General features: G+C 46.4%; 2 protein-coding genes across 3 annotated transcripts in view; one reads left to right on the forward strand and one right to left on the reverse strand.

Moving 5' to 3' along the window:
• Nucleotides 1-1,072: 1,072 nt before the first annotated feature.
• On the reverse strand, nt 1,073-5,856 carry ciao2a (cytosolic iron-sulfur assembly component 2A; the record flags this gene model as incomplete). 2 transcript variants are annotated; one of them, XM_080539266.1, is made up of 5 exons in its annotated part: nt 1,073-2,256; nt 2,847-2,892; nt 3,256-3,305; nt 4,940-5,104; nt 5,645-5,856. In XM_080539266.1, 5 exons carry the CDS (start codon nt 5,670-5,672, stop codon nt 2,156-2,158), a joined length of 390 nt encoding a protein of 129 aa, XP_080395392.1. In that variant the 3' UTR covers nt 1,073-2,155. The 2 variants fall into 2 exon arrangements, with proteins under 2 accessions (XP_080395392.1, XP_080395393.1); XM_080539267.1 differs by lacking the exon at nt 5,645-5,856 and adding an exon at nt 5,560-5,587.
• A 477-nt stretch (nt 5,857-6,333) lies between these two features.
• spg11 (SPG11 vesicle trafficking associated, spatacsin) overlaps nt 6,334-22,620 on the forward strand; it is a gene marked incomplete at its 5' end in the record, with an annotated part of 49,246 nt that continues 32,959 nt past the window's right edge. The window contains 12 exons of the mRNA XM_080539146.1: nt 6,334-6,578; nt 7,751-7,947; nt 9,179-9,406; nt 10,644-10,848; nt 11,212-11,349; nt 12,613-13,001; nt 14,445-14,590; nt 15,175-15,307; nt 17,547-17,702; nt 19,053-19,237; nt 19,637-19,813; nt 21,880-21,951. Coding sequence (XP_080395272.1) covers nt 6,334-6,578; nt 7,751-7,947; nt 9,179-9,406; nt 10,644-10,848; nt 11,212-11,349; nt 12,613-13,001; nt 14,445-14,590; nt 15,175-15,307; nt 17,547-17,702; nt 19,053-19,237; nt 19,637-19,813; nt 21,880-21,951 — 2,271 coding nt within the window. The remainder of the gene's footprint in view (nt 6,579-7,750; nt 7,948-9,178; nt 9,407-10,643; nt 10,849-11,211; nt 11,350-12,612; nt 13,002-14,444; nt 14,591-15,174; nt 15,308-17,546; nt 17,703-19,052; nt 19,238-19,636; nt 19,814-21,879; nt 21,952-22,620) is intronic.

Here is a 22,620-nt window from a genome sequence, read left to right on the forward strand (position 1 = left end):
GAGTGAGGCCTAAAACATTCAATGTGTCTCACCGTGTGACTGGATGTGTGTGTAACATGAGCTTCATGTTAATGAGCTTCATACTAATGAGCTTCATGCTAATGAGCTGTATGTTAATGAGCTGTATGCTAATGTACAATGTGGGTGTGGCTTAGAGAGTAAGTGGGCGTGGCATGTATACATGTGGGTGTGGCCTGTTCCAAAGTGGGAGTGGCTTAGACAATTAGGGGGAGTGGCTTGTATCAAAGTGGGTGGAGCTTGTATCAAAGTGCGTGTGGCTTAGACAGTTAGGGGGATTGGCTTGTATCAAAGTGGGTGTGGCCTGTATAAAAGTGGGAGTGGCTTGTATCAAAGTGGGCGGAGCTTGTGTCCAAGTGGGAGTGGCTTAGACAGTTAAGGGGCGTGGCCAGACAGTTTAATTCATTCATTAAAAGCAGGACGTGGCTTTATCAAAGTGGGCGTGGCCTGTATCAAAGTGGGAGTGGCTTGTATCAAAGTGGGCGGAGCTTGTGTCCAAGTGGGAGTGGCTTAGACAGTTAAGGGGCGTGGCCAGACAGTTTAATTAATTAAAAGTGGGCGGAGCTTGTGTCAAAGTGGGCGGAGCTTGTGAGTCTGTAACTGTTTTCATTGCAACGGTGGTTGTAACAGGCTGCTACAAAGCCTGTGGCAGAAGTTCTATTGCATGAATGACTAAAGGAGGTTACTCCACACCATTTGGTCTTACACTTAATATTGATCTACTTTGTGTACGTGCATGTTTTCTTTCCAGCCCTGCACTGTTAGTGGTGGTCTGGGGCAAAAAGAAAAGATGCACATCGCTGGCTGCTCCCAAGGCATTGAGTTTGAGAGCACTGCTTTTCGCAATGATTGCTACGGACTTCACGCCTACTCTGGACTTGTGTATGTTGCTGCCTCCTTGTGGTGGTTTGAGCTCACTGCACTCTGTTTCTGCGGCTTCACAGGCAGAGGCAAATAAATTGATGACATTCATCTTTCATTGGCCATTTCAATACTCCCAGATATGACAGACATACACCACATGCGGGTGCCTTAACCGTGCATTTCGGTAAACATCTTTATTGGCCGGGACACATTAGCTCTAATGCCCTAATTACCTCTTTACGGGACTTTTCAAAAAAAAAAAAAAATCTGTTCTGTGTTCAAACATTTTCATAGAAAGAAGCATTTCTAAAAAATAATCACATTTTATATTAGGATGAAGAGCTGATGATGATGATGATTCTCCTGGTAGTGACTCCGCAATCACTATGACAACAGGAATACATGGAACAGGGTAAAGTGAGTGTGAGTAGTAGATATGACTGACAGAGGGATCCCATGTGGACAGGGCAGAGGACATCATCATGTTATCCAGGGTTCCCTATTGGCAGTGCTGTTAAAGGAAGTTGTTGCCTGTTTCCTTCTTTAAGTCTTTAAGCTGAGCCTCCATGTCCATAATCAATCAAAACAAACAAAAAGTCAAACCACACATCCGCTGTCCATGTTGAGGTGACTTCAACAACTTCCCACAGCTGTATTACATCATAGCAACCCAAATCTCCTCCCCCTCATCCTTCTTTGTTATTGGGAAATACACAACTTTAGCTCGTCATTCTGTCATTGATCTGGGCTTTTCTTTGAACCATGAATGCTACTATTCACAGAGAGTATTAAAAAAGTGAACAATGGACCTATCGCTAAGCCACGGCCCCTTTGAACACTCAGACAGACAAACAAACAACGCGTCACTGACTGTGACTGAATGACATTCAATGACTTACAATGGCGGGAGTTGGCACATTTCTGATTTCTGATTTACCACAGCAAGTAATAGACATGTTTTTAAAAGATGACAAGAATATTTAGTCTAGAAGCTTTTCACCACCAGATATTAGCGAGTTGTTTCTCGCTAGTTTTCTGCCAGTAGCAACTTTTGCTGTGATATGATTGGACAATTTCCATTTTGGGGCGTGGCTTAGCGATAGGTCTATTCAGTGATCAAGTATTATTCTCAAGACATATCCTCAGGTACGTATATATAACTACACATAATCCACAATGGCTATGATCTAAACTCGATGGCAGGTTTGAAGCCTGAGTGGTTGAGATGGTTGTCGTGGAGAAATGGTCGTGGTGGAGATGGTCGTCCAGTAGCTCAGTCATCAGGCTCAGTGACACACTGTTCCACGATCTCCCGGAGGTTGGGGTTCTCCATGGCAGCTGCCACCCTCTCCTTGTCATTTATCTGTTTGTTAACTTGGGAGAAGAAAAGTGCAAACAAATATAAGTTTCCCACTATTGCCACATTTTCGTAAGTCAAATTGTTGACATTTCTTTAAGAAATCCACTTAAAAGCAGATTGTCTGTATAAGTTGTTCTACTAAGGGAGGAATAGTAAGTAAGTAAGTAACGTTTATTTATATAGCACAATTTTACAACGACAAACAGCCGCCCAAAGTGCTTAACAGATAAAAAGATAAAACACTGGTAAAACACTGCAAACTGCGACACTTTAAATGAATGTGCAATAACACTATGTGCAATATGACAACCCTAGTCGTCTATCTGTACAGTATAGTATAGTGGATAGTGTACATAGCCTTTATTTATGTAAATTAGCTCCTTTCCCTTCTTGTTTTTTTAGTTTTTTTTTTCTTTCCTAACACCAGGGGAGCCACCCCTCCTAAATTTCGTTGTTTGGTGTCTGTACTGTAGCAATGACAATAAAGACCATTCATTCATTCATTCAAAAGAGAAAAGAAGATAAAATACACTAAAAACAAGGTGCAATAGAAATACAAGTGCATAAATAAAAGTGCAAAAAGTGCAGTGTCGGGAATACTTACTATCTTCCTCGGTAGAATGGGTTCCCTCAGTAATGTAAATTTCCAACTGTGAAAAAACAACAGATAAAGTAGAAGAAAGTTAGAAAAGGTCATTAACTTCCACAGGCCAAGACATGACCAGACAGTAAATAAACATGAAGACATGACCAGACAGTAAATAAACAGGAAGACATGACCAGACAGTAACGCACAATTCATTTCCAAAGAGCTGCCTGTGTCCTTGGTGCAAATCTCTCACATTTCTTTGAGAGAACTTGCTATGCTATGCTACGCCTTCTAAAGGTATAGCTGGTAAATTGGGTACGACAAATAATGAGACGCAAGAAAACATTGTCTACATACTGTAAACACATCTTCGGGGGTTGACAACGCTTTATACTTTTATGTGTTTAATCCCCTGTCTGCTTACCTTGTGTTTAAACGGCAAGCATCTCTGCAGCTTAACTTGTAAGCAGAGGCCTGAAACAGAAATGTTATTGTCAGGGAAAGACATTGATCTTAAATAAACCGTTTGTAATATATTCATACAACATGAAAGCAACACACGAGACAAATAGTCCTCTGGGACTATACACCATCTGTGAAAGAGCTTAAAATAATAATAATAATAATAAAAAAATAAAATAAAAACATTACTTTGAACTAAACTCAATGAACAGTATCACCATTAAGAGCATTGTAAGGGGAATGTGGGTAGATACAGTAGCCTACCAGTCAAACGTTTGGGAAAGTGTGTCCAAACTTTTGATTGATACAGTAGCTTAGAATATATACATTCTAAGACGTGCTAACTACAATAACGTGTACAAAGTGGTAGGAACTCCAGAATGGGCTCTTACACACATGGTAAAAGCATAGCCTACTCCATTCAGTTCACCAATGTGCTGGGTTTGAGAGGTGCCTGCTCCTCAGTTTATTGCTCAAAGGCCTCTGGCTTAAAATACAATTTTCCATTCACAGCCATGTCAAGAAGAGCAATACTTAGTACCTCATAACATTTCAATTAATAGAGCAAAATCCAGATTCTGCAAAATTCTAATTCTGAAAAAAATAAGAGTGTGCGCTCTAGTAGTCTAGTGTAGTCTATTCTCTGCAAGCTTTTTCTAAGTATTGCGACATAAAAGTCTGTACAAAAGTTGACATGTCGTGACGTTAGAATTATAAGGTTCTATCTCCATTTTTTGTCAAAATGTAGTTTTTTTACAGAATCTGATCCATTAGGTGTTTATTAATGCCCGTGTGGTGTTACTTTTAAAATGTTGACATTTTTGAGTTAGTAAGTAATTAATAAAAATACAAAAGTTCCATCTCACAAAACATAACGGAATGTAAAAACGTTGACGCTCAATATCTCTGAACTGCCCTAAACGGAGATAGAACCTTCTCATTCTAAACGGAGATAGAACCTTCTCATTCTAAACGGAGATAGAACCTAACCCTAACCCTAACCCTAAACCACTCTCAAAAAACATTTACAGGAGGCTGCAATCCGTAACTGGACCCTCTAAATCAAAAATCAGATTAAAAGACCCGAACTACCCACTGTACATACTTTGTGTTTTGTCCCCCGCCCCCACCTGTGGTGTATGTCCCCACCTGTCCTACCCGCTGTACATACCTAATGTTTTGTTATATTGTTCTTCCCATGATGGATGTATGTTTATCTTGTAGATAGTACTAGTTATTTGTCTGTATTATCTTGTAGATAGTACTAGTTTTTTTTTTTGTCTGTCTTACATGTAACGATGAATTGAGAATCAAGGACCCCAATTGAAATAAGCCAGTGGCTTTCTTGGGTTTTTATCCTGTTAGTTGACCTTGTATGTAATATGTACTTTCATGTACCTACTCCTGCAAATCTTCTAATAAAGTTTTCAATCAATCAATCAAAAAAACTCATTCTAAACGGAGATAGAACCTTCTCATTCTAAACGGAGATAGAACCTTCTCATTCTAAACGGAGATAGAACCTTCTCATTCTAAACGGAGATAGAACCTTCTCATTCTAAACGGAGATAGAACCTTCTCATTCTAAGCTCACGATGTGCTGTTCATGTCAGTTGGCTTGTTTGTTATCAGTCCGTGAGACACACCGATTAGAGTAGCCAGGGAGCAGTGGGGCACCGTGGGAGTGAACTTGATAATGATGAGGTACTCGTCCTCTCCAAGTTCTCTGACTTCAACACATTTCTCAGTCACCACATCCAGCTCCTCCAGGGTGTTGGGTTTCTCCGGGTCTCGGATAGTGCGAATGACATCTGGAAATAAAGGAAGGGGGGGGGGTTGGAATCATGAGGTGGTTGTTCCTCTGAATGCCGAGGACGTGTAGTTGTTTTACATACAAAAATCTCACTGCCAGTTTACATTAGGGATGCAGCCTCAGCACATTATGTTCAAGTCAAGACTAAAAACCCATCTTTTTAATATTGCCTTTAAGTGACTAAATAATTAAATGATGATTATATAATGATTGGAGCACTTTGAGCTGCTACGTTTGCAGGAAAAGTGCTATACAAATAAAAAGTTATTATTATTATTATATTACAAACGAAATAAAATACTTCCTGTTTATGGTAGAATTTAAAGGAACTAACTATCAGTTGTTGCAGCAACATTGTTTCAAAAGCAGACATTAACACTTTGAGCTGCAACGTTTGCAGGAAAAGTGCAATACAAATAAAATGATATTGAATACACTAACTAACTCATTTACCGTAAACCTCTAACGCTTTCTCCTCCATTAACTCATTTACCGTAAACCTCTAATCAAATGCTTTCTCCTCCATTAACTCATTTACCGTAAACTTCTAATGCTTTCTCCTCCATTATTGTGATCCAGTGCGCATTCTTCTTTTCGTATTGTCGAGAGATGTGGAAAGCCTTGGTGACAGTAAGAGACCGGACAGTATCATGTCCATCTTTAAAACAGCGCCATCGCAGGATTAACAACAAATACGATCACAAAACTAAGCGACTCTCCTTATTATGACCAATGTCATCTCTGCAGACCGAACTGGAAAAACACCAACGCAACAAATAAAAACGGTCCACTTCCGGCTTGAGTCTCCTCAGACCAAAGCAATCGCTGTGTTGATCCCAGTCACGTGTTTAGATCCGTATCTGTTGTGCGTGACGTCGTGGGTCATTGAGTAAACAACATATTATTTAAATATTATTAATAGATGCTGATTAATTAAAGTACATTCGTTTGTCTAGTAGAATCGCTCAAATATCGCGTTATAATATAACAATAATAATATTGTCGAGCGATTAGTTCAGTCTTTTTTTTCTCTTTCTCCGATTGGCCAATCTGAACCAGCTGATACAGTGATAAACACAGACATGTGACAGTGGATGAGTGTTGACATGAATGAGGAAGCTATCTAAAGGGTCTTTGCATTGCCCTCTCACCCTGTACTATAATGCACTTAGAGATATGAGATCAAATCTGTCTTTTTTTAAAAAAAAACCTCGGATCATCTTTGACATGTCAGACATGTTGAACAGAGCTGAGCATTGCTGTGCATTGGAGGTGTCTCTCACCCCGGAGAGCAGCATCAGTAGACTGGGTGTGGTGGGGGTGCAGAAGGCCAGGCTGGCCCAGGGCAGCTCCCTGCTCTGCTGCCTGGGGGACACCGGGGGGCTGACCCTGGGGGACACCGGGGGGCTGACCCTGGGGGATCTCTCAGACAGCGAGGCACTGGACAGATCTCTCCATGGCACCTATTCCGAGTGAGTAAACTACAACCAAAAAAGGAATCGATAACACACTCTGCATTGTGCATGTCATAATAATAATAATCATAATAATAATAATAATAACTTTTTATTTGTATAGAGCTTTTCCTGCAAACGTAGCAGCTCAAAGTGCTCCGATCATTATATAATCATCATTTAATTATTTTGTCGTTTAAAGGCAATATTAAAAAGATGGGTTTTTAGTCTTGACTTGAACACATTTGCTGAGGTTGCATCCCTAATGTAAACTGGCAGTGAGACACAATCTGGAGCATAACATGAGAATGCAGCCTCACCAAATCTCTTCTTTTGTACATGTGGTACACAGAGAAAACCAGCGTCAGAAGACCTGAGAGCTCTATTGGGCTGATATGCTAGCAGAAGACCTGAGAGCTCTATTGGGCTGATATGCTAGCAGAAGACCTGAGAGCTCCATTGGGCTGATATGCTAGCAGAAGACCTGAGAGCTCTATTGGGCTGATATGCTAGCAGAAGACCTGAGAGCTCTATTGGGCTGATTTGCTAGCAGAAGACCTGAGAGCTCTATTGGGCTGATATGCTAGCAGAAGACCTGAGAGCTCTATTGGGCTGATTTGCTAGCAGAAGACCTGAGAGCTCTATTGGGCTGATATGCTCGCTGAAGACCTGAGAGCTCTATTGGGCTTATATGCTAGCAGAAGACCTGAGAGCTCTATTGGGCTGATATGCTAGCAGAAGCCCTGAGAGCTCTATTGGGCTGATATGCTAGCAGAAGACCTGGGAGCTCTATTGGGCTGATATGCTAGCAGAAGACCTGAGAGCTCTATTGGGCTGATATGCTAGCAGAAGACCTGAGAGCTCTATTGGGCTGATATGCTAGTAGAAGACCTGAGAGCTCTACTGGGCTGATATGCTAGCAGAAGACCTGAGAGCTCTATTGGGCTGATATGCTAGCAGAAGACCTGAGAGCTCTATTGAACTGATATGCTAGCAGAAGACCTGAGAGCTCTATTGGGCTGATATGCTAGCAGAAGACCTGAGAGCTCTATTGGGCTGATATGCTAGCAGAAGACCTGAGAGCTCTACACGTCCGTTGCATGTATGAAGCCAGGATTCGAATACAACAACAGTGTCCTGTCCTAACTCCTGATGCATTTTTTTTTAACTGGTTCTGTTGTCTGTTACAGCTTTGTCTGGGAGGAGGTGACAGCTCCCGGTGGCCCCTGTACCCCCAGCCCTAGGCTGTTGGCCGTGGGCTCAGAGTGTGAGTTGAAGCTCTACGAGGTGGAAGCGGAGGACCTTGCTGCATCCTCTGGCTCTCTTGCCTGCGTCTCTGAGTGCACAGCGAACACCCTAGTGCAGCTGGCCAAAGAGAAGGCTTTGAGTAAGTACAGCCAAGAATGTTTTGATTCAAAAAATCATTTCAAGTCACCCTGACTGAGGCTGATCAAGCTGTGTGTCGTTCTTGGATTGTGCTGCTTGTTACCAGGGTATCCGCGGTGTCTTGAAAAGTATTAAAAGTTGATAAATACATTTTGGGAAAATCAAGACCCTTAATAAGTATTAAAAAGTCTTCTCACGGTTTTATGAGGTCTTGAATTTTGTAGGTATTTTTCTGAATTAGACTCTGTCCAAAGAGTTTGAGTCCTAAAAACTTTTAGTAAAAGTTTACATGAATTTATTAGTTTGATCAAAAAACAAAGATGAACCGGAAATTGTGTTGTATGATAGTGGTCTAGTCTATTGCAAACTAAAACTGTTAAGGTAAAGGTGTCACTGATGTAAACGGTTACAGCTCGAAGTGGCGGTGAGGTCTGGAAAAATATTGACAAGGTCTTTAAAAAGTCTTAGAAAGGTATTGAAATTAACCTCAAGATTCCTGTATATACCCTGGTTAGTGGTTACCTCTGAGTGGTCTTTTGACAACAATCCCTGTGTTATCCTGTCCCATCCACCTGACGAGATACCTAATGTACCAAAGTGCACTGATCGTATTATTAGTGTTATTATATCAGCCCAATAGAGCTCTCAGGTCTTCTGCTAGCATATCAGCCCAATAGAGCTCTCAGGTCTTTTGCTAGCATATCAGCTCAATAGAGCTCTCAGGTCTTCTGCTAGCATATCAGCCCAATAGAGCTCTCAGGTCTTCTGCTAGCATATCAGCCCAATAGAGCTCTCAGGTCTTTTGCTAGCATATCAGCCTAATAGAGCTCTCAGGTCTTCTGCTAGCATATCAGCCCAATAGAGCTCAGGTCTTCTGACGCTGGTTTTCTCTGTGTACCACATGTACAAAAGAAGAGATTTGGTGAGGCTGAATTCTCATTTTATGCACCCAGATTGTGGAATGCACTGCCAGTTTACATTAGGGGTGCAACCTCAGCACATAATGTTCAAGTCAAGAATAAAAACCCATCTTTTTAATATTGCCTTTAAATGACTAAATCATTCAATTATGATTATATGATGATTAAAGCACTTTGAGCTGCAACGTTTGCAGGAAAAGTGCTATACAAATAAAAGTGATTATTATTATTGTTGTTGTTATTATTATTATTATTGTTGTTGTTGTTGTTATTATTATTATTATTATTATTATTATTATTATTATTCCGTAGGTGTGTCTGAGTTGGTGTCGGTGAAGCTGTTGTCCTTTGTGGACGGCAGGTGCTTCCTCCTGCTGAACTCCAGCTCTCTGGTTCAGCTGCTGTTGGACCCGGGGGCGTCCGGCCCGGAGGCCCTGTCCTGCTGCAGCGTGGCCCTGCCCCCGGAGGCCCTGGCCTCGTGTGCTGACTACCAACTGTGCAGAGGCTCCCTCTTTGTACTGACCACCAATGGAGTCATATGTATCCATTAAACACTTAATCAGCCAGTAAGTCTGCGAGTAAAGAAAAATGTTTATATCTTTGCACTCGATCACATTTCAGGACTCCTCCTTTCATGACCTTTCCTAGATGTGTGCGTTCTACCACACCCAGTATCCTTACATTTTCAAAATCACATCCGGATAAGCTAGTATGAAGCTATTTTGCAGTTTTTCTGTGTAGGAGGCAGGCTGATTTACAAGCAGCCAACTAGTGGACGTTGTGTGTGTAAGTAGCAGCTTCCCATTGTAAAGACTATGGTCATTTGACCCCCGAGGCGGCTCTTGTAGTAGGTAAAAAAGGCACGGCTGTTCTAGTGTTAAACACTGAATACTTTTCCTAGTGATGGAGTGTTTGGCTCCTCAGGGGGGGACAGTTTGAGTTTTATGGTGGTAGACGTTGTTTGACTCGTTTTAATGAAGGAGTACTCGAGTCTTCGCCATTTAATCATGTGCCGTATCTACAAATCATTTTCACCAGCTGTTTGATCTTTTTTTGTCCAGGGCTCTCTCTCAAATCTTTTATGAACAGTGTGACCGTAGCTACGATGCTAAAATAGCAGAACCTTCACGACGTTTGGTTCGTGACGATCATTCAGCAGCACGGTTGTGTTTCCAGGGTTCCACGGGTCCTTATGACCCTGACCCCTAACCTGGGTTCCCACGGGTCCTTATGACCCTGACCCCTAACCTGGGTTCCCACGGGTCCTTGAAATCCTTGAAAGTTTGTGAATTCGTAAAAAAAAATCAAGGTCTTAAAAGTTTTTGAAAATAGACATGGGTCATTGAAAGTGCTTGAATTCCCCCCTCTCTCTCTCTCTCTCTCTCTCTCTCTCTCTCTCTCTCTCTCTCTCTCTCTCTCTCTCTCTCTCTCTCTCTTTTTTTTAAAATATATATAAAAAAATGTTTTACTTAGCTCTTCAACTAGTAAATAAGTCTCTGTATTGCTTAACTTTACACATATTTCACAATATATTGTTTTGCTGTGCTGTGGTAGAGAAGGCAAGAGACCATCTAGTGTTCGCACATTCAAGCCTCTCTTTTTAATTGTTGTCTGTGAGCGGATAGTTCCTATTATATCAATCTAGATCTGTCTCAAACTATGCCGTGTTGGGTCCTTGAATTTGAGGGAATTGAGTCTTGAAAGTCCTTGAAAGGTGCTTGAATTTGATGTTTCAGAAGGTGTGGGAACCCTGTCTTTCTTTAACCCGGCGCTCCAGATGTGTTTGACAGTGTGGAGGGGAGGCAGCTGGCCAGCGTCGACCTTCCCCTGTATCACACCTCTGGGCTGGGGGAGGACGAGCCCCCGCCCCCTCCCTGCCTGTCCTCCTTCTGTCTCCTCCAGGTCTCCCCTGACCTCAGCACCGCCGTGGCGGCCACGCAATCCAGCACCGCCCTAGCGGTCGACCTCCACCACTACTTCAGGTAACTTCAGGGAGGAACTCTAACTGCTAACTTTTGCTGAGATCGAGTTTTTGTCCTACTGGACAGTAAGTAAATATTTGAATATTCGAGGAATCTTTGAAGATCTTTTAATAACTTGTCAGGCGCAAGGTAAGCAAAGGCATAATCTCAGAAGTGCAGATGTGAGGCGAACTAAATTATGATCACTCCTCTGAAATATAAAAAAAAATCTTCACATTAAATATTTGTGTATTTTTTGCCCAGGTCTGGACAACACACCTACGTATCTGCTACAAGTGGTTGAATCACATGATGAGTCTAAGGCCCCCCCCCCACCCCTGACTGATGAGTGTGCCTCTCTCCTCTGTTCCCCCCCCCCGACAGGAAGCACCCAGAGCACCTGCTGTGTCGCGTGGTCCCCAGCCCCCCCCCCCTCCAGCCCCAGGAGCCCAGTGACCAGGACAGCCTCTCCAGCTCTGCCTATAGCAACACGGTGCTGGGCACCTCCCTACGCACTGACAGGTAGGTGGAGCCCACCGCTAACAGCTGCTTGGACAGGCAGGTGTTGGAGAAAATATGTTTGCCATATGGTCAATTAAAAGATCTGAGGTCGTAGACATGGTTGAGAATAATGAGTGTATAACTAATAATGGAGTGTCCATTTAGACGTCTCTCTACATTCTGGGGAATCGAGCACTAAAGGAAGGACTTTCCCTTTCTGTAAGAGATGTTCCATTATACAACGGATAGATCCGGTCCATTGTCTCGATTGGTCAGTTTGGTCCATTGTCTCTATTGGTCAGTTTGGTCCATTGTCTCTATTGGTCAGTTTGGTCCATTGTCTCTATTGGTCAGTTTGATCCATTGTCTCTATTGGTCAGTTTGGTCCATTGTCTCTATTGGTCAGTTTGATCCATTGTCTCTATTGGTCAGTTTGGTCCATTGTCTCTATTGGTCAGTTTGGTCCATTGTCTCTATTGGTCAGTTTGCGTTCCAGCCAATATCCATGATATACGCACGGCTAAATGGAATGTTGACACATCTTTTCATATTACTCCGCATTTGTATATATTACCGTTATCGGAGTTACGTTCTTACCGTTGCTTAGCAACCGATAAACAACGGTTCAGCGGATGAATACACTTACAATAAAAACATAGTTCCATTAAAATACATTGATTAAAAGTTTGTCTTGTCTTTCTTTTGTGAAATATTGATGGATAAATGTGGTAACCGTTCGCGGAGTGTCGTTACACCCCCTAGCTGTGCCGATATCCACAATATACCACGGCTTCTCATTCCATAACGCTTAATTATAGCATGTTTACAACATCTCTCATTTATGGGCTAGATTTACTACGAATTTGCAGTAAGTAGGACAGGGTGAAATGTTTATATCTAGCTGTCCATAACAGCTTCACTCCGCTATCAATAAGTACAATAGTGATTGAGCCCTGCATGGTTCCCACAAGTCCTTGAAATCCTTGAAAGTTTGTGAATTTGAGAAAAATAAATCAAGGTCTTAAAACTTTTTGAAAATAGACATGGGTCATTGAAAGTGCTTGAATTCCCCCCTCTCTCTCTAAAAAAAATTCTGATATATTCCAAAATGTTTTACATAGCTCGTCAACTAGTTCTGTCTCAAACTATGCCGTGTTGGGTCCTTGAATTTGAGGGAATTGAGTCTTGAAAGGTGCTTGAGAGGTGCTTGAATGTGATGTTTCAGAAGGCGTGGGACCCCTGCCCTGTCTTGATGTTTTAATGTTTTCATTGTTTCATTCTCAGGTCATGGGAAGCCCGGTTGACTGCCATGTACAACCAGGCCAAGGCGCCCCCCCCCTCCCCCTACCAGCTCGTAGGGGTCCCCTGGTTTAAGGACTTCCCCCACATGGAGGACCAGCGCTCTGCCCCCCCGGTGTCTGCCAGGCTGTCCCAGAGCAGAGCGCCCCCTGGAGGCGCCGTGGTGCAGTTCTCCGTGCCGGACACCGCCGTCCCGGCGCTGCTCTCCGTCTCCGAGTTCTCCGCCGTGGTGACCTTCGTCTCCCCCGGCAACAGCGAGACGGCCGTGGCCTTCTGGGACCTGGAGTCTCAGGGCGTGTCCTACCACCGGCCCGCCGCCCCCGCCGCGCCGGTCCAGCGGTCCAGCGAGGAGCAGCTCAGTCTGCTGCTGAAGGGTGAGTCAGGCGCCGGACACAAATGTTTTAATTTATTTGTAAATTAATTAAATGATGATTATATAATGATTGGAGCACTTTGAGCTTCAACGTTTGCAGGAAAAGCGCTATACAAATAAACATATTATTATTAATATGATGATTAATTATTATTATTATTATTATTATGATTATGATTAACACTCCATCACACACTACTACATCTGGAGTCACCCAACACCTACGCCCGCATCTTATTCATTGACTTTAGCTCAGCCTTCAATACAATAGACCCGGTCAATCTCTTCAATAAACTGGTGGACATGAACATTGACCCCTGCATCTGCCACTGGAGCTTCCTGTGGAAAAGACGACAGAGGGTCAAGATGAACAGCCTTTCATCTCGACCCCTGACCCTCAGCACAGGCTGCGTCCTCTCACCCTGGCTTTTCTCCCTCTACACCAACCACCTGATATCCCTCCACAGCTCAGTCACCATTCTGAAATATGCAGATGACACAACCATAATCGGACTCATAACAAATAATAATGAAGACCGTTATCGCGAGCAGATAGCCCAAGCAGTCACTTGGTGCCTCAACAACAACCTCCAGCTCAACTCATCAAAGACACAAGAACTCATCGTAGACTTCAGGCACAGCCCCCCCCCCCAAAAAAAAACATCAACATCCTTGGAGAACCCATAACCATAACGGACTCTTTCAAATTCCTTGGCACTCATATCAGTAACTCCCTCAAATGGAACACCAACACAGACTTCATCACCAAAAAAAGCCCACCAACGACTATTCTTTCTCAGACAGCTCAAAAAATTCAAAGTAAAACAAAACCTCCTCCTTCAGTTCTACACCGCCATCATTGAGAGCATACTCACCTCATCCATCACAGTCTGGTACGGCAGCTCGGACAGTAAATCAAAAAGTAAACTACAGCGAATAGTAAGAAAATCATCCAAGATCATCGGCACCCCCCCTCCCATCAGTTGAATCACTATATCTCAAACGCACCACAAATAGAGCACATAAAATTATCTCTGACCCCTCCCACCCTGCTCACCACCTGTTTCAACTGTTGCCCTCTGGACGGCGCTACCGATCCCTGGCCACCAAAACATCCCGTTTCAAAAACAGTTTTTTCCTCCCCTCTGCTATAAGGACTCTCAACACCTGACTCACTGCACTAACCCTGCCAGACGTACTGCACTTTATAAATTGTAAATATGTTCTTGTCTTGTGGTTATGTGTGTACATGTCCATGTGATAGTTATGTGCAATGTGTGTATGTTTTTTTGACACTGCTGTATTGAGCTTTTCCACCTGTACCGAAAACTAATTCCACCGACCTAGGTCGTGTGGTCATTAAACGATTCATTCATTCATTCATTCATTCATTCATTATTATTATTATTATTATTATTATTATTATTATTTCTATCTGTTCCAGCGTCCGGCCTGTCTATGGTGCTGTTCGCTCTGTCTCAGGAAGAGCTGCTCCAGAAACTGATGGTGTTCGGCAGCGCCGGGACCGTCGACTCGCTCTGTCACCTCAACGCCTGGGGCCGCTGCTCTATCCCCCTACACACCCTACAGGTAGATTAGCTGCTCTATCTATCCCCCTACACACCCTACAGGTAGATTAGCTGCTCTATCTATCCCCCTCCATCCACACCCTACAGGTAGGTTAGCTGCTCTATCTACCACCCTACACACCCTACAGGTAGGTTAGCTGCTCTATCTATCCCCCTCCATCCACACCCTGCTGCTCTATCCCCCTACACACCCTACATGTTATATGCTCTATCTTCTCTAAAGTTTCACAGTATGCAAAATGTACCAGAGATGAGTATGTAGGCCTACTCTCTAAAATGCCAGCATGTCATACTAGATATTCCTTTCCATGTAGTATGAATTCACTGCACACTATTCAGGAAAAAATTCCTGTCTGATATTAGTCCCACAATAGTCAAAGGAGCAGGTAAGGCAGGTAAACTCGCAGTTAGCGAAATTGAACAACATGGTTGAGCTCCAGAAGACGGTTTATCAGTATATAAGTATGATAAAGGCGCTATATAAGTGCAGTCCGTTTACCATTTACCAAGCGAGAGATTGGTAAACAGAGGTACCAGGTGGAGTTTGGTTGTCCTCTAATTCCTTACTGACTTGTGTGTTTTAAGGCTGGATTGAAGAACCATCAGTTGGACACGGTGGACTTCTTCCTGAAGAGCAAAGAGAATGTTCTGAGCCCGGCGGCAGGGTACGGGTCACCTGAGCAGGCGCCCGCGCTCTCAACCACGACCCAGCTGAAGAGTGAGCAGCGTTCTTTTCATGCATTCTTCTCTCTCTCTCTCTGTTCTCTCTCTCTCAACCACGACCCAGCTGAAGAGTGAGCAGCGTTCTTTTCATGCATTCTTCTCTCTCTCTCTCTGTTCTCTCTCTCTCAACCACGACCCAGCTGAAGAGTGAGCAGCGTTCTTTTCATGCATTCTTCTCTCTCTCTCTGTTCTCTCTCTCTCTTTTTAAAAATAAATAAATTTATTTTTGATTTTATCCCTTTTTCCACCCAATTTAGTATCCAATTATACCCAACCTAGTGTCCAATTATCCCCTGTCGCCTATTGCGTAGGATCGGCCGCCCGCGCATCCCGTGGCCGGCAGCCCAGATGAGAGAGCCGATAGACTAGCTACCGGCCCCTCGAGCCCAACACTGTTATTCCGGCACCAGACGGGGGCGGTGTTGCGCGACGGATCCTTATCCGGAAATAGCCTATACCACCCTCGGGAGCGGCCGTCCAATATGCTGCTCCCCGTGGGCCCCGGCCATATCCGGGTCTGGCGAGACCGGGTTTTGATCCCAGTCCCCAGTGGGCAGCTTGCACCAGAGACTGATGCTTAGACCGCTGCGCCACCGCGGGGCACTCTGTTCTCTCTCTCTTAACGTCTAATCTACTTCTTACACTTATCATGTTCCAAGTCAGTTCGCTTGATTAAAGCAAATTACAGCACTTTCACTGAATGCGAAGTCCAATAACGCAGTATGCAGTGATGCCGTTAAATAGGTGTAATGATGGACATGGTTAAACAGTTAAACAGGTGTTTACAGTGTAATGATGGACATGGTTAAACAGTTAAACAGGTGTTTACAGTGTCATGATGGACATGGTTAAACAGTTAAACAGGTGTTTACAGTGTAATGATGGACATGGTTAAACAGTTAAACAGGTGTTTACAGTGTCATGATGGACATGGTTAAACAGTTAAACAGGTGTTTACAGTGTAATGATGGACATGGTTAAACAGTTAAGTAGGTGTTTACAGTGTAATGATGGACATGGTTAAACAGTTAAATATGTGTTTACAGTGTAATGATGGACATGGTTAAACAGTTAAACAGGTGTTTACAGTGTAATGATGGACATGGTTAAACAGTTAAACAGGTGTTTACAGTGTAATGATGGACATGGTTAAACAGTTAAACAGGTGTTTACAGTGTAATGATGGACATGGTTAAACAGTTAAACAGGTGTTTACAGTGTAATGATGGACATGGTTAAACAGTTAAACAGGTGTTTACAGTGTAATGATGGACATGGTTAAACAGTTAAACAGGTGTTTACAGTGTAATGATGGACATGGTTAAACAGTTAAACAGGTGTTTACAGTGTAATGATGGACATGGTTAAACAGTTAAACAGGTGTTTACAGTGTAATGACGGACATGGTTAAACAGTTAAACAGGTGTTTACAGTGTAATGATGGACATGGTTAAACAGTTAAACAGGTGTTTACAGTGTAATGATGGACATGGTTAAACAGTTAAACAGGTGTTTACAGTGTAATGATGGACATGGTTAAACAGTTAAACAGGTGTTTACAGTGTAATGATGGACATGGTTAAACAGTTAAACAGGTGTTTACAGTGTAATGATGGACATGGTTATGGGTGTGCTTGAGGTCGTTAATGCTGATCTAATTAATCAGACATTCTGTACCGTTAGCCATGCAGTGCACTGGCGCGTAGGCGATATTAGCATTGCCTCCTGATTGGGTGTTTGGGTGAAGTGGATTGTGGGATTGTGTAGGCGGGGCCGGGGGGGGGGGGGGGGGGGGGGGGGGGCATGAGAGCGTGACCAACAGAGAAGAGGACAGTACACTACCTCTCAGGAGCTGTCAGATACCCGGATACAGCTCCTCCAGGGAACTACCTTACCTCGGATGATGTGTCTGTGTGTGTGTGTGCGTGTGGGGGGGGGGTGTGTGGGGTGTGTCTGTGTGTCTGTGTCTGTGTCTGTGTCTGTGTCTGTGTCTGTGTGTGTGTCTGTGTGTGAGAGAGAGAGAGAGAGAGAGAGAGAGAGAGAGACTGCTTGATTGTGTGTGACTGTGTTTGTGTGTATGTGCGTGTGTGCGTGTGTGTGTTCCTCCATCCATTACCTTACTCCACCGATGCCAACCTCAGTGTGTGTGTGTGTGTGTGTGTGTGTGTGTGTCTTTGTCTGTGTGTGTTGGTTCATCCATTACCAACCTCAGTGTGTGTCTCCGTCCCTCCCAGACATCCAGGACCTGCGCCCGGCCATGGACCTGCTGTCCGGCGCCATCAGGGACACGCACACGGAGGCCCAGAGCAGACAGTTCTCAGAACAGCTGCTCAGCCTCACCCTGGCCTTCCTCAACACGCAGGTCCGAGTCATCCTCTGCTCCGCCCAGGGTGAGCCCCACCTCTCTGTCCTCTGCTCCGCCCAGGGTGAGCCTCACCTCTCTGTCCTCTGCTCCGCCCAGGGTGAGCCTCACCTCTCTGTCCTCTGCTCCGCCCAGGGTGAGCCTCACCTCTCTGTCTCTCTCTCTCTCTCTCTCTTCTCTCTGTCCTCTGCTCCACCCAGGGTGAGCCTCACCTCTCTGTCTCTCTCTCTCTCTCTCTCTCTCTCTTCTCTCTGTCCTCTGCTCCACCCAGGGTGAGCCTCACCTCTCTGTCTCTCTCTCTCTCTCTCTCTCTCTCTCTCTCTCTCTCTCTCTTCTCTCTGTCCTCTGCTCCGCCCAGGGTGAGCCTCACCTCTCTGTCTCTCTGTCCAGGGTTTCCCACGGGTCCTTGAAATCCTTGAAAGTTTGTGAATTTGGTAAAAAGAAATCAAGGTCTTAAACGTTTTTGAAAGTAGACATCATCGGGTCATTGAAAGTGCTTGAATTCCCCTCCCTCTCTCTCTCTCTCTCTCTCTCTCTCTCTCTCTCTCTCTCTCTCTCTCTCTCTCTCTCTCTCTCTCTCTCTCTAATAAAACAAAGTAGCAGTACCCTCACAGCCCACCAGAGGGCGGCAGCCCATAGGTTGGGAATCGCTGGTATAGATGTCTTAGACACTACCTGAAGTGCTGATGTTTTCTTTTCACGTTTAATTCCAGCACTGTACACACCTCACCTTGACTCTTGTACATGTCCAGTTTGACTGTAGTGTGATATTTTGTGTCATATTTTGGTTACAGTTATGCAATAACCCTTCAACTGTTGTTGTGGTAAGCTCCGGACCTGGGGTGATAGGGCCTTTTCAGCCGCAGCCCCGTCCCTCTGGAACGCCCTCCCCAACCACATCAGACAGGCCAACACCCTGCCAACATTTAAACAACAGGCCCTCAAAACCCACCTCTTCAAGCTCGCCTTCACCAGTTAACCCTCTCCCCCTCCCCTTCCCATGTGTCCCCAGCACTACCTCAATTAGGCCCCTATACTTTCTTTTATTTATTTTCGGTTTCTTTTTATTATTACTACTCAATCTTTTCAGTTTGTAAAGCGTCTTTGAGTGTCTAGAAAAGCGCTATATAAGTCTAATGTCTTATTATTATTATTATTATTAGAACCCTTCAACGGTTTTTGTGGTACCAGCTTATGAATCCCTTACAGTTGATATTTGAATGCTTACATTGTGAAACCTGACATTGTCAGGAGAAGTAGGTACTAGACCAGACCTTAGATTGGACGGATTATGGATCATGACGAGGTATAATGATGGCAAATGCTTCAAAAGCTCAATGGTTCCGTCTCGTTTTAATCGGATATTTCTTTTTGACAGTGCTTGATGAGAACCTGCAGCAGTGTGTGGAGATCCTAGACAGGTACGTCACAGAGCTGCGCACCTTCATGAAGAGGTTCCCCTGGCCACCGGGGGGCGCCATCACCTCCACCCCGGGCACGTCCCCCTCGCCTGGGTCTGAGGAGGAGGAGAAGGCAGAGGCCTGGGGCTTCCTCACCACTGAGGTAATCATAATAATAATAATAATAATAATAATAATAATAATAATACATTAGACTTATATAGCGCTTTTCTAGACACTCAAAGATGCTTTATAAACTGAAAAGATTGAGTAGTAATAATAAAAAGAAACAAAAGGTAAATAGAATAAAGTATAGGGGTCTAATTGAGGTAATGCTGGGGACACATGGGAAGGGGAGGGGGAGAGGGTTAACTGGTGAAGGTAACTCAACCGTAGCAATATATATATACAGTATATGTAGGGTTGGGTACCGAAAACCTATCTGTATCTACCGGACCGTATGTGTGTGTGTTATCCTGTATGTGTGTGTGTGTGTCACAGGAGATGCTGAATGCTCATATATATATATATGTGTGTGTGTGTGTGTGTGTGTGTGTCTCAGGAGGTGGTGCAGCAGGCGGTCCTGACCAATCAGATCCCGCGGGCCCAGGCCTACCTGCGGAGCCAGAGCAGGCCGGAGCAGCGGCTGGAGGAGCTGCGGGCCGCCGGCCTCCGCCTGGCCTCCACCTGCCTCACACACAGAGACCTGGGCCGCGCCTCCACCCTGCTCAGGAACACGGTGAGAGGACCAGGGAGGCAGGGGGAGGCAGGGGGAGGCAGGGGGAGGCCGGGGGAGGCCGGGGGAGGCCGGGGGAGGCCGGGGGAGGCAGGGAGAGGCAGGGGGAGGCATGGAGAAGCAGGGGGAGGCAGGGGGAGGCAGGGGGAGGCCGGGGGAGGCACAGGGAGGCAGGGGGAGGCAGGGAGAGGCCGGGGGAGGCCGGGGAGGCAGGAGGAGGCAGGGGGAGGCAGGAGGAGGCAGGAGGAGGCAGGGAGAGGCAGGAGGAGGCAGGGGGAGGCAGGGGGAGGCAGGGGGAGGCACAGGGAGGCAGGGGGAGGCAGGGGGAGGCCGGGAGAGGCCGGGGGAGGCAGGGGGAGGCAGGGAGAGGCAGGGAGAGGGAAGGGGAGGCACAGGGAGGCAGGGGGAGGCACAGGGAGGCAGGGGGAGGCAGGGAGAGGCAGGGAGAGGCAGGGGGAGGCAGGGAGAGGCAGGGAGAGGCAGGGAGAGGCAGGGGGAGGCAGGGGGAGGCAGGGAGAGGCAGGGGGAGGCACAGGGAGGCACGGGGAGGCAGTGGGAGGCAGGGGGAGGCAGGGAGAGGCCGGGAGAGGCAGGGGGAGGCCGGGGGAGGCAGGGGGAGGCAGGGGGAGGCAGGGAGAGGCAGGGGGAGGCACAGGGAGGCAGGGGGAGGCAGGGAGAGGCAGGGGGAGGCAGGGAGAGGCAGGGCGAGGCAGGGGGAGGCACAGGGAGGCACGGGGAGGCAGGGCGAGGCAGGGGGAGGCCGGGCGAGGCAGGGGGAGGCCGGGCGAGGCACAGGGAGGCAGGGGGAGGCCGGGGGAGGCAGGAGGAGGCACAGGGAGGCAGGGGGAGGCAGGTGGAGGCAGGGAGAGGCAGGGGGAGGCAGGGAGAGGCAGGGGGAGGCAGGGGGAGGCAGGGAGAGGCAGGGGGAGGCAGGGGGAGGCACAGGGAGGCAGGGAGAGGCAGGGTGAGGCAGGGAGAGGCAGGGAGAGGCAGGGAGAGGCAGGGGGAGGCAGGGGGAGGCAGGGAGAGGCAGGGGGAGGCACGGGGAGGCAGGGGGAGGCCGGGCGAGGCAGGGGGAGGGAGGGGGAGGCAGGGCGAGGCACAGGGAGGCAGGGGGAGGCCAGGGGAGGCAGGGAGAGGCACAGGGAGGCAGGGGGAGGCAGGGGGAGGCCGGGGGAGGCAAGGGGGAGGCAAGGGGGAGGCAGGGGGAGGGAAGAGGAGGCAGGGGGAGGCAAGGGGGAGGCAGGGGGAGGGAAGAGGAGGCAGGGGGAGGCAGGGGGAGGCCGGGGGAGGCAAGGGGGAGGCAGGGGGAGGGAAGAGGAGGCAGGGGGAGGCAGGGAGAGGCAGGGGGAGGCACAGGGAGGCAGGGGGAGGCCGGGGGAGGCAAGGGAGGCAGGGGGAGGCAGGTGGAGGCCATGGGAGGCAGGGCGAGGCAGGAGGAGGCATGGGAAGGCAGGGCGAGGCAGGGCGAGCCAGGGCGAGGCAGGGCGAGGCAAGGGGGAGGCAGGGGGAGGGAAGGGGAGGCACAGGGAGGCAGGGCGAGGCAGGGGGAGGCCGGGGGAGGCACGGGGAGGCAGGGGGAGGCACAGGGAGGCAGGGGGAGGCCAGGGGAGGCAGGGCGAGGCAGGAGGAGGCAGGGGGAGGCATGGGAAGGCAGGGGGAGGCAAGGGAGGCAGGGGGAGGCAAGGGGAGGCAGGGCGAGGCAGGGGGAGGCAGGGGGAGGCAGGGGGATAGTAAGATAGTGGTCAAACGTTAGGGTTAAGTTTCCACACACACAACAAGCACGTGGCTAAATGACTCTCGCCACCGAATCCGTCGAAAGCGTATCAGTGTCGGCCAGGGCTGTTATAAAAGCTCTTCACACTCCCATGACCTAACCAGGAATGCTACAGTTCGCTCCGTGGCTAAATAGGCATTCCCCTATGAACTGGAAACAAGACAGCAGTCTCCTTGTTAGCGAACAAAACTATGTTAATAAAGGGAAAACTGCATGACCAAGGGGCTTTACCGTGGTGAAGGGTTAGTGTTGCTGTGGTGCGAGCCTGAAACGCCAGTGTGTTTGTTTGCAGGGTTTCAACGTGAAGAAGCAACTGCACAGCGTATGTCTCTACACAGACGACCAGGACCTCAGGGACTTTGTGGTAAGACTTTACCGCACGTTTGACAATCGAGCGAAATGTAATAATATTTTTTATGATTAATAGCTTTTTGTTATTTTCGATAAACAAACAATGAACAGGCATCCATCACAAGTAACAGTTGGCATTGGACAACACATTAAAAAGACTAGACACAACAAAACGTGATGGTGATGTACAGAAATCGTGATCTTAGAATGATAAGGTTCTATCTCCGTTTAGAATGATAAGGTTCTATCTCCGTTTAGAATGATAAGGTTCTATCTCCGTTTAGAATGATAAGGTTCTATCTCCGTTTAGAATGATAAGGTTCTATCTCCGTTTAGAATGATAAGGTTCGATCTCCGTTTAGAATGATAAGGTTCTATCTCCGTTTAGAATGATAAGGTTCTATCTCCGTTTAGAATGATAAGGTTCTATCTCCGTTTAGAATGATAAGGTTCTATCTCCGTTTAGAATGATAAGGTTCGATCTCCGTTTAGAATGATAAGGTTCGATCTCCGTTTAGAATGATAAGGTTCGATCTCCGTTTAGAATGATAAGGTTCTATCTCCGTTTAGAATGATAAGGTTCTATCTCCGTTTAGAATGATAAGGTTCTATCTCCGTTTAGGGCAGTTCAGAGATATTGAGCGTCAACGTTTTTACATTCCATTATATTTTGTGAGATGGA

The sequence above is a fragment of the Nansenia antarctica genome (genome assembly GCF_963989245.1).
Source record: "Nansenia antarctica genome assembly, chromosome: 9".
In the NCBI taxonomy this organism is placed as follows: domain Eukaryota; kingdom Metazoa; phylum Chordata; class Actinopteri; order Argentiniformes; family Microstomatidae; genus Nansenia; species Nansenia antarctica.